This window comes from Corvus cornix, chromosome 20 (assembly GCF_000738735.6).
Source record: "Corvus cornix cornix isolate S_Up_H32 chromosome 20, ASM73873v5, whole genome shotgun sequence".
Classification (NCBI taxonomy): domain Eukaryota; kingdom Metazoa; phylum Chordata; class Aves; order Passeriformes; family Corvidae; genus Corvus; species Corvus cornix.
In genome coordinates, this window is record NC_046349.1 from 8,833,687 (window position 1) to 8,845,672 (window position 11,986).

Here is an 11,986-nt window from a genome sequence, read left to right on the forward strand (position 1 = left end):
TTTTTTTTAAAAACAGACATCAAAACATTTTTCTTTTCTTTCTACAGTGCCTTAGTAGTGTGGTAAAATAAAGATATATGCAGTTGCAAATTTTGTACCTGAAATTAAAAATACACGCAGCAAAAATGTGAGAACTTGGCTTTTGATTTCTTTAGGAAAACACAGAGAGTTTTAAAAAGTTTTGCAGTTTGTCTTTCAAAAATCCTCTTGATGAATCCTCTGAGATGCCACAGGACAAAAAGCAAGACCAGAGGAGAAGAGACTGGGATGTGAAGCTGGAACATGAGGCACCAGTGCTCTGAGCACTCTGTAAAGGCTCGGGTAAGGGGGTGTTTTAGGAAACAGCTCATGAATGCTACTTTCAGTTGTCTACTGCCATGTAAATCCCAGGCCATGGATGCCAGAGGGAGCTGGGACAAAGGGAGTGCTTGATGCAAAATGAGGAATGTCCCTGAAAATCAAGGATACTAGAAAGATGGGCTGTTTCACAAGGGGTTTTCTAGGTCATCAGGACAATAGAATCTAAGAGATCATTGTACTGAGGCTTTGGCATAGCCTTGCCATTCTTGCCTCAATGCCATTTCCTGCCTCATCAACAAAGCAGGGCTTTCCATTTCTCACGCCTAACTTTTGTAAAATGTGTAAAACATTTAAAGGAGGTGACTGACCTGCCCCAAAACACCCGAGATTCCTAAGCCTGAGGAGTTTCAATGACATTCCTCATGACGAAGAAAGGGCACCCAAACCTATGACTCTGATGGCCACGGGGCTGCTAAAGCCAGGATTTAAACACAAAGACTTGCTGTGAACCTCCGTTGTTCAAACTGATGCTTAATTTTTTACATACCATAATTCCTGTAGAACTGGGTGTAAAACTATATAAGGAATCTATGGAAATCCATTAAAAAATCACTTTCTGAAACTTGAGCCTTGAAACTCTGAGTGCAACCAGTCCTTGCATTTGGGATCATCTACCTATACACTGCTCTTCCTCTTCCCCTTCCAGAAACCAACTTTTCTAAACCTTAGAGAATGGTTTGGGTTGGAAGGGACCTTAAAGCTCATCTCATTCCACCCCCTGCCATGGGCAGGGACACCTTCCACTAGCCCAGGTTGCTCCAAGCCCCATCCAGCCTGGCCTTGGACACTTCCAGGGATGGGGCAGCCACAGCTTCTCTGGGCACCCTGTGCCAGGGCCTCACCACCCTCACAGGGAACAATTTCTTCCTAACATCTAATCCAAACCTGCTCTTTGTCAATTTGAAGCCATTCCCCCTTGTTCTATCATTCCACACCTTTCTCCCTCTCCAGCTCTCTTGGAATTGAAGCATGGTGAATGAAAAACAAAAAAGAAATGATCCCAAAGCAGGCTGCAAGCTCCTCCATTTCCAGGTATCTGACTTTCTTTTTTGGGAGTCAGTGAGCTCATTCTGACTCTCGCCCAGGCCCCAGAGTCCCTCTTGCTGACATCCCTGGCAATTCTCCCCTCCTTCCCAGGTTGGAGGCTCTGAGATTGCTCACAGCTCTTTGATCAGGCAATGCTCAGCTTGGGTGAAGCATCTGAGAGTCAGGACAAGGATCCCTGACACTGGCAGTTACACTTCTGCTTTGAAAATCTTTCCCTAGACTTTGCAGCCTAGGATTCCTGCTGTCATTACTCTCTTTGTTTTTTTGTTGTTCTCTCCAAATCCCAGCCCAGTGCAGTTACTCACTGTACAATAAACATTCACTCCTGCAACGTCAGACCATTTTTCTCAATAATTTCGTTATATATCAATATTAGAGTCTTTTATTGCACATCCAGATGTTTTCCCGGCATTGTTACATATTGTCTCTCCTTCTTCAAAAAAAAAGGTACCTTATAAAACATAAAGAGTTTAGTATTTCTTCTATCGTCTTTTCAGCTGTCATAGCCAAACAGCTATGTTAAATTCTGCAAGGTGACTCATCAGCCTTTTGGGAGGATTGTTTTCTGCTTGCAAGTTCACAGAACTTTTCCACTGTGATCTGAACACCTCAATATACCACTTGAAAACTTAATCTGGTATGTTCTTTGTTGCCTATAAACTAATTTTTTTTTCTCATCTAAGCTGCCTCATTCTTCAATCTTGACTTCACTCAATAAATTTTAAAACTGAAATTTTTCTTGGAATAGTTTCAAATAGTCAGGAAAAGGCAGCGCTGCCACAATATCTGCATTCTAATATTTACTTATTAAAAACTTTTTATAACCCTCTTAATTCAACATTTCTCACTAATCCGTTTCATAGTTTGCTTTATATCAGCTATGAGAGCATACGTTCATTAAATTTAATAAGGGACTTTACAGGGAATTTTAATTTAAAACATGTCACACTTCCCTGCACTACATTTTGGTCAAGTTGTGCAGAAGTCCTCTAAAATATCATCGGTCTCTTTACTGAGCCTGATGTTAAGAAGTTCTGTGGTTTCTGGTTGTCCTTGGATTGTCCCCAAGGACATCTGTCAAGAGCTGATGGACCCCTCCTGCTGCTCTGCAGAGCCCACACTGTGCTGTTTGCTACTGAATTAAAAACCACCACCAACAAAGCATGACTTTAGAGATTATTTACCCTCTGTTTTAGGTGGGGCAAATCCTCGGATGGAAGGGAATTTAGACAACACCGGAGCTGAAAGAGAAAGCAATCACAAAATCATAAAGTTGGAAAAAACCTTAAAGATCACCAAGTCCACCCTTTGACCAAATACCACCACGTCCACTCAACTGTATCGGCAGGTGCCACATCTGCTCGGTTTTTTAGCTCTTCCAGGGACGGTGACTCTACCACTTCCCTGGGGAGCATTTTCCAGTGCTCAACCACGCTTTCAGTGAAAAAATGTTTCCTAATATCTGACCTGAACCTCTCCTAGCTCAACTTGAGGCCATGCCTGAGCTCTGTTATTCAAGATTGTAATGCCTGGCTCAAAACCCAAAGGGCCGCCAGCCCTTCCCGCTCATCCCAGAATTGTCAATAACTCACAGGACTACAGAAATTGGGGCAGGATTTCCACTTTTCAAGGCTAATATTCTATTGCTGAGCAAAACCCGGGCCTCAGCCAGAGACAAGTGGAAGTGAGGCCATTATTGTCCGAGCAGAGGCTGCCTCGAGGCTGAGAGATGGAGGGTGATGGAGAATGTGCACATTCCAGCTGATCCCTGTACCTGTCCGTCCCGTCGTGGATGTGCTCTCGCTCTCTCCTGTGTAGTGGATGGCAGAAATGGTCACCTTGTAGGCTCGATCAGGCAGCAGGGACTGCAGGGTCACACTGCTGCTCTTGCCAGAAGCCATGATCTACAACGAGGGAAAAAAGATCCCAGCGTTTGGGGTTCTCATTCCAATTCTTACTCACAGCCCAGGGTGAGGTGGGGCTGACTCCTGGGATGTGAGGCTCACAGCAGCATTCCTGCTCAGCTCAGCCAAAGAAGCCTGGCTGTGTCGCTCTTGGTCTGGCCATGTGCAGGGAAAAAGCGTTTTCGCCTATAAAGACCCCAGTATTCCTCATGGAAATGCAGCAGAAGGGCCTTATAACAGGATAATCAGGCTGTTTAAGTAGGGAATCTGTGTTTTAAAAGGATAATATTTAACCTCCCTAAGCCAGAGGGGCAGTAGGTTTATCCCCCCGCTCCTCTGCCTCCAAGAATTCCCCACCCCAGTTCAGGCAGCAGAGAAAGCTGCATTATCAGTGGCTTTGATGGAGAAAAATATCTTAATTACAAAAGAGTCTTGGAGTCCTGTTTACAAAGCAACATATCAGCAGGAGGAGATTTGGTTTTGAGTCCTGATAGTAAACCTGACTGGAGAGAGCAGAGTTCCTCTGGACACATTGTCCCCATGGGCTTCTGGCCCAGTGTCTTTCCCCTACAAAGGAGCTGGGCACTCACAGTTTGCTGGGCAGCAGCATCAGAAACAGGGCTGTAGGTGATTTTGTAGTGCTGAACACGGCCATCAGGAGGGGTCCAGTGCACCTGGAGGCTGCTGGGGGTCTCGGAGTTGATGAAGAGGTTGGTGGGTGGGCTCCGGGAATCTGTGGCAGGGATGGAAGGTGTACAGCATCAAAAGCAGGGAGACATCTCTATAAATGGAGCCAGCAGCATTTGCTTCCTGGCCAATTTCTGAAGGCCTCAGTGCTCTGCTGTGCAGGTAATCAGTGCTCAGAGCAGATGTGGGCATCCTGGGCATCAGGTAAGAGGGAAAATAGATTCTGGAGGCATGAGGATTGCCCAAGTATAACACACCACACCTCAAGCATTCATCAGTTCCAAGTCTAGGACATGGGAAAAATGCTTGGAGGAGTGAAAGAATCCTGAAAGCACAAGGAAAAGAGACCCATTGTACTCATCATAAACAAACACCAAGGGTACTCAAACTGAAATTGAGTTTCATCAAACTGGACAAACAGCTTTACTGGCAATTAAACCTGGATCACATATCAGAGTTAATCCATTATTAATTTCTAATAATTTTCAGCTTTTTCTGTTTTAAAATTACTCTTAAAAAAACCCCAAATCCAGAGCATCCAGCACACCAGTGTTCTGTCTAGAGCTTCTGACACCAACACCCACAGCCCTGGATTGGGTCACACACCGTGCCTGAGCTACTACTCCCTCTTCTCTGGCCCTGGGCTGGGATGTATGGACATACATCCTGGGATGTTTGTATCCCAAACAGGTGGTGGGCTGAGCCAGACAGCCAGAAGAGAGTTTGCCAGAGACCAAAGCTGAGCCATTTTTAATTACATAAATGCATTTCTTTCCCTGGTGTCCTGCTGTGCAGCAAACTGGATCTGACGACAGAGGCTCTTATGCTGGAGGGATTTCTCTGAGCAGAGATGGAGAGTGAGGAAGGGAAAGGCAGAGGGGGCATAATGAGCTCAAAAAGAGGCTTGAGAGCATGGGGACATCTACTCCTGGGGCTTGTTTCCAAGCATAAAATCACATGTCTGCCCTTGAACCTGTGCTGGTATGAAGACACAGAAGTCCTGGACAGAGCAAAGGGAGAATTTATTCAGAAGACACTAAAAATAATGGGTGAGCCCTAAAGACAGTCAAAGAAACACACCCAGGTGATGAGGTTTTTGTTCTGCAGTTTTCCCTGTAAGGATCTTCTGCTCACCCAGCAAAGCCTGGGGTGACCTTAAAGCACAGGTTGAGTGAAGATCATTTGCATCTTCATCGATTCTCCTTCCCTTTTGTGTATAAAATGAGCTTACTTTTACTGAGGCTGAACCAAGACTGCAGCAGCTGAATCAGGCTGGAGGCTGCTGCTGTGCACGACCACGAGGTAAAGCAGAGAAGAAAACAAGAGCAGGAATAAATTCGCTTCAGCAGCACTTTTTTAGTCAGTGCTGCATCTTTGCTGCCTGCGCTGCCTATTTCCTTCAGCTGAGGTAAGGGCAGACTCTGCTTAAGTGAACTTTAAAGGGAAAGTTTGGGGAAGTCTTTAGTCAGATTTATTCTGGAAAGCCCTCAGGCCTGGCAGAATTTGATGGCATGGATCTGACAGACAGGGGACAGGCCACCTTCTGAAGCTGCCCTGGAGGATAGAAGCATCTCTGCCACCATCTGTGTCTTTGACCTCTTCAACCTCTGGTCCTCCACAGGAGCAATCCCTGCTTGCTCTCAGGTCTAACCAGCATCACAGGCACCTAAGTTCTCAAATAAGAATAAAACCCTGGGCTCCACTCCATCAAAGTCCTCACCTGCAATGATTATTATATATTCACTATAAGCCATGTTTTTTCTTGCCATGGGTTGAAGCTTCATTCCCCCATTTCAAACCCTTTTATTTACCATGCACGCTCTGCTAGGAAGAGCTCACTGAGGAGCTGGATAAAGAGATTTCCCAGCCCCAGGCTGGAGAAGCTGCTGGCACACAGGCACTTTGTAAAACACTTCAGTGCAAAGCCAGCCAGGGTGGCTCAGCCCAGCCTCAGCAGCAGTTCCCATCCAAACTGCTTTCTCTTTTTTCTCCAGGACTAACAAGGGACTGGGGTTTTTTGCTCAATTTCTTTTTCCTCAGCCTAAATGAAAGAACTCTCCCTCAGTACAAAGGAGGGTCCTTGTCTGATTCTCAGCAGGACCAAAGCCATCCTTTCCAGCATTTTCCAAGGGCCACCATTCAGCAGCACCTCCATGTCCCAGCAGATTCCTCTCAGGAAAGCATCATCTGCTGCCCTGTGCTTGCTTGGAGGGTTTGTGTGGCTTTGAAGTACCACTAAGGCTGGTTATTAGTATGACAGATGATCACTGTGAAAGTCTTTGGTCAAGGATAAGGACTCTGCTACACTTGACAATTTATAAAACAGGCTGAAAGGAGAGCTCAACTCAAATGAGAATTCAGTCTAAATATAACAAAAAGAAAAAAGAAACATCAGAACCACGGGTAAGCAGCACATTTTAACAGTTTTGTTGTCTGTGGGAAATACATCAGTATGCTTTTGTTCCTGCTCTGCCTCTTGGAAAGTCTGCAGGGAAAAGTTTGCTAACTGGGTTACTGAAAAATGATCCCAAACTTTTTTCTTTCCTCTAGTCAAAACAAAGAATTAAAAACCTCCAATTCCTCCAAGACAAGAAGGGGCCTGCACCATATCACTGTCTCTGAATTTTCTTCTCCAGCTAAAGCTATTCACTGCTTTTGAGTTCATAAAATGACAAATCTCAAACCATAACTTTGAAACAACTTTTTTTTCCTACCAGAAAGATGAGAGACCTCATCCCAGTCCTTCCAAATGACACATCACAGTGATGAGTGTTGTTGGTTTTTACAAAAGGATGATGTTTCTGGTGGTCTGTATTTTGTGAGGGATTGGTGTCTGCAGGGTCCCATGAATGTAAAACATTTGGTCTCAAAATGGGTGTTGCAGGTGGGACAAGAGGAATTACTGGCCCTGAATAAAATGAACTTGGTGTTTTCACCTCACCCCAGGGGAAGAACTCAGTTCCATTTCACAAAACCAGAGGCAAAGAGCATTGCTCTGAACCAGCAATGTTTTCCCTTGACCTTCAAAGAAGAAAGTATTCCAGGAAGGATGAAGGACAGGGAGAGACTCTTGTGTTACCAGTTCCTGCTGAGTTTTGCTTCAGTCACTGCCCTTAAACATCAGCATTTCTTGGAAATTCTACCAAGACATTTTTAAGAAAAACTTTATGACTTGACCTATCCTTATGTAAAGAGATGGTGACAAGGAAGAAAAAGAGAAAAGCAATGATGAAAGCAAAAGAAAACACTTCCTCCCTTCCACAACCTCCTCTAGCACACACTTTTGGTATTGCTCAGCACAGCCTGATCAGTGCTGTTCCCCAGGCTGCAACCCAAAGTCTGCCACCCGGAGGAGAACCAGAGAGCTTTCATCGATGTTTCAGCCCTCAGAATTTCATTTTATAATGAAAATTAAGGGGCAAAGGGCTCAAAGATCAGACCAAGGGGTCTGGGTTTTCAGATAACATATGAGATTTCCATGCTGTGTCTGAATGAGTTACTATCCACCAGCTCTGATGGTAGATTAACACCACCGGCCATCCTGACCACACACAGCACAAGGTGGCAGCTTTTGCTTGAAACACTGAAGATTTGAAATATAACCATGTCCCAGGATTCCCCAGAGTCCTGCCTAGTGCCACATCTTCCTGTACATCCCTTGCACAAGCCTTCAGCAATTTTCTGGCATCCCCAGTTTTCCCCTAACCTGCCCCAGAGCAGCACTAGAAATCACCAGCCACCTCTTCCGTGCCACTTCTCCTCTGTTGGCACTTCTTACTTTAAACATGAGAAAATAATTAGCATCAAAACCATTGATCTCACATGCAAATAATGCCTGGGAGAAGCACGGCAGTGTCCTGACTGCTCCTGCAAAGGGATCAGCAGCACCCAGGCACTGAACCCTGTGTTGGCTGCCCAGCTGCACCCCTGGCTTCCTGCAGAATTTTTCTTCCTTCATGCAGAAGGCAAAGCCTGACAATTCCCAGGGCTCCTGCACAAGGACAGCAGCTGACAAGTAGAAATCAAATTGCTTTCCTTGTCCCACTGGGGTGCCAGCAGCAGCAAGGACTGGCTTGTGCAAACGTGCCTAGAAGGGCACTGTCACGTGTCCTTTTGTTGGACTGAGAGAGCTCCTCTGACATTTCATAATTCATAGCTTAAAACACAGTAATTAATTTTCCTACACCCTCCAAACAGCTCTAATGGTCCTCTTGTCATCATGTGTCAATAGGATGCTTGCTTTTATTTTTCTTTTGTCAGTATGCAGCTCCAAGGTACTTGTCTGAGATAGTTTCCTATAAAAATGTTATTATTATTTATTATTAATAAAACCTGAGCTTCTTATTCCAAGATTACCATTTACTTCAGGTTTCATCAGCTCAACATCAGCCTAAATGAGTTTATTCTGCAGAGGAGGATGAGATCTGAGAGGAGAGGGAGGACTGCTGGTGTTGAATGGATTGTGCTCCATTCACTTCCAACAAAGTGATTTTACAGGCAATATTAATTACCAGGACCTCTGGGAGTGCCACTTTAAAATCTCATATCCTGCCTGTACAAAGCCAGATTCAGATAATGCTTCCAAGGCAGAGTGTGCCTGCAGGATTCCCTCCCATATTTGTAATGCCCCCAGTGAGGCACAGCCCAGCAACGACACAGCTCAGGAAATCTTCACCCTCCTTACAGGCAGTATTTTATTAACAGGAACTGTTCCTTAGGCAGCACAGTGACACATTCAGCTGGACACCCTCAGAATTCATTTCCATCCATGCACTGCACAGAAGCACAGGAGGGATGAAATGTATTCTACATGGAACATGTGCAAGGATTATCAGTTACCTCTAAAATGCACCAGCCTGATGTGATTGTCCAGCCTCCTGTTCTCAGGGCAGATTGAGAACGTTTTCAGACAGAAGCCTAAATGTCTCTAGACTTTTTCACACATTCAGGTTTGGGTTTTCAGAGCTGGAGGTGACCAGTCTGAGCTGCTGGTGCGTGCTGAGTTATGAGGCATCCCATGCCCTGTTTGTCATCCCTGGGCTGTGGATCCCAGCACTGGTCACTTACTGGTCCTGTGGTGAACAGAAACGGTGTCACTTCGAGCACCATCTTTGTAGTAGGCCCAGATGGATATTTTGTAGTCAGTGTTCTTCTGCAGGCCTGGCAGGACGGCTGTCGCCACATTTCCAGCGAGGGAGAGCTGCAGCAGGGGAGGAAATGAGTCAGTCCCACTCCCGAGCAGCCCCAGGCTGGTTCATGCCACCCAAGTGCCAGGCTCATAGATTGTCTGTGGGCACAAATGAGTTAGCACCGGGCTTTGGGGCCAAAGTTTACTGTTTGGGGTTGCACACATGTAAGCAAAGGCAAAATTCCAGCCCTGAATAATGCAGAGCAGATGCTTGTGCATTGCAGCCCAGTTACAATTAGCAGCTCCTTCAGCACCACCACACAGAGCTCTGACACAAGGCAGTGCCTGCCTGGAGCACTGAATCCCTTTGCTCAGTTTCCAGCTTTTAGGAGACCTAGGGACAGAAGCCCCAGTAGCTCTCTGTTCCAGCCCAAATGGAACATGTTTGGTCTCTCTTATTGCAGGAGACACTCAGGTATTAAGCCTCCATTTAAACTGCTGTTTGACCTCATACTGAAAATAGGGGCTTCACATGGAAGAAGTCACCTGGTCCATCCCTGCCACACCTGCACCAGCTCTGTCTCTGGTCATTCTCCTCTGTGTGCTCCTCACTTGGACCTCATGCTTCCCAAAGAGCAGCATCCCAAAAGTATTAGTGCTTCCTAGCACTGAGAAGAGAAAATGCTTTGCCTTCTTAGAAGCAATATCTCCAGCTATAAGTACTTGAGTATTGTCTTTTTCTTTTCCACAGCATCTTGACATTGGGGCTGCTGATCCTCTGCAACCCCAGATCTTTTTCTACTGAATTGCTTCTTAGCTGTTTGTTCTACATCCCGTATACCTGTGGTTAATTATTCCTGCCTAAGCTTAACACTTTCTGCTTGTCCCTATTAAATTTCATCCTTGAGGTTTTCCAGAACACTTCTGCAATCTTCCCAGAGCCTGTAGGACTCTGCCCTGCTGTCCCTCCTGCTTCCAGCACTCAAGGTGACTGCTCCACTTACAGCCAGATCCAGGAGGGATCCTGCTGAACTGTTCAATTGCTGGAGTGCATTTGCCTGAATAGTTTTACACAGCTCTCTGCCACTCCTGCAGGTGAGTTCAGAGCCAGCCCAGCCTCCCCAGAGCTCTGTGTGGGCTCGTACCTCCTGAGGCTTCTCTCCACTGGCTGTGCTCCACTTGATCTGATAGACAACCACATCCGAGGCAGCGACAGCTTCCCACTGCAGGCGGAGGCTGCTCCCGGAGAGCTCGGTGACCTTCAGAGCGCGAGGAGCAGGGACCTTCACTGAGGGATGCACAAGGAAAGGAGCTGAAGTGCAGGCACAGACAGCACCATGTCAGAGCCAAGGTGGGGAGCAGATGGCTGGGGAGCACAACATCAACCAAGCAGATGCCTGAGACCAGCCTGTCTGTCGCTTCTTCAGACCCATATGACAACAGTCATCAGGACAGACAGGGGTAAATTATTTTTAAAGCTGTACTTAAGAAAGATTATCTCATTTACAGAGAGGACACATATCACACCAGTTTTGTAAAGGGAAGAAGGCTAGGAGGGCTCTCAAGGATGCAGATGTTAGGGATACATTATTCTTTTCTTAATTTGCTTCTTTTCTTGATCCCTTCCACCTCATTTTGAGCATAACACAGTTGGACATACTCCACACACAAAGAACAGCAGCCATCTGCACTCTGTGCAAGGGTTTTGGCCACGAGCTGCTGGGGCCAGTCTTCAAAACATCCCAGTTCAGATACCCACAAACCAACTTTGTCATCTCTTACTGAGACCAGAAGTATTTCCATTGCCTACTTACAGGTGGTGACATTGCCAGTAATTGGAAAGGAGTCCCCTTCATCGTATGTAGATCTGACACTGATGAAGTATTGGGTGAGGGAGGACAGAGGTCTCAGGACAGTGGATGTTGCAGTGCCAGGAACTTCCACCTGCAGTGGGGGAGTTGTGTGAGTATTCTATGAGGCAGGCTGAGACACTTGGGCTTGTTCAGCCTGAAGAAAAAGAGACACCTTATTGCAGCCTTTCAATATTTAAAGGGAGCTTATAAGAAAGATGGGAACAGAATTTTTTTGCAAGGCCTGTTGCTATAGGAAAAGGGGTCCTGACTTTAAACTAAAAGAGGTAGATTCAGATGAGATATAAGGAAAACTTTTTGACAACAAATGTGGTAAAACACTAACACAGGTTACCCAGAGATGTGGTGGATGCCCCATCCCTGAAAACATTCAAGGCCACGTTGGATGGGGATCTGAGCAGCCTGATCTAGTTGAGGATGTCCCTGCTCACTGCAGGGGAGTTGGACTAGATGGTTATGTATGTCCCTTCCAACCCAAACCATCCTATGGCTCTAGAGAGCACAGCTGCAGAGAGGTCAGCATTTGGTGATAATTGCAGCAAAAGTGCCCATTTCAGAGTTAACACACTGCCAGCACACAAGCTCTCCCTGAATCATGCAGCTGAAGGACAACAGGGCATTATCCAACTTCCCAAGCTCCTTTTCCTTCCCCCAGCCCCTGAGGACTCACCTCTCCAGCGTTGCCCCCTCTGCTAGAGACATAGGTGACGTGGTGAGCCCGCACGGCCGGGGCCGCGGCCTCCCAGCTGACCCGCACGGAAGCGTGGCTGAGCTCGGAGAAGCTCAGGTACCTGGGAGGACTCAAGGCCACTGCAACAACAGTTAGTGACAGCACTCTGAGCCTTCACAGGCTGCACAATGGCAATGCCACCCGCTGCCTCCTGCTGCCCTCAGATGATCCCACCTTGAACCAAGAGGCTCATTCAACTATGCAGGCAAATATTCTCTTTATTCACTACCACACACACATCTGGGAGCTTATGAAGGGC

The 11,986-nt window shown here is 46.3% G+C and overlaps 1 protein-coding gene across 1 annotated transcript in view; it reads right to left on the reverse strand.

Moving 5' to 3' along the window:
- Window positions 1–11,986, reverse strand: part of COL20A1 (collagen type XX alpha 1 chain) — a 53,240-nt gene that overhangs the window by 21,160 nt on the left and 20,094 nt on the right. Inside the window, exons 15-21 of the mRNA XM_010396865.4 lie at window positions 11,668–11,807; window positions 10,941–11,070; window positions 10,272–10,414; window positions 9,066–9,198; window positions 3,902–4,044; window positions 3,182–3,311; window positions 2,592–2,648 (exon numbers count right to left, since the gene is read on the reverse strand). Coding sequence (XP_010395167.1) covers window positions 2,592–2,648; window positions 3,182–3,311; window positions 3,902–4,044; window positions 9,066–9,198; window positions 10,272–10,414; window positions 10,941–11,070; window positions 11,668–11,807 — 876 coding nt within the window. The remainder of the gene's footprint in view (window positions 1–2,591; window positions 2,649–3,181; window positions 3,312–3,901; window positions 4,045–9,065; window positions 9,199–10,271; window positions 10,415–10,940; window positions 11,071–11,667; window positions 11,808–11,986) is intronic.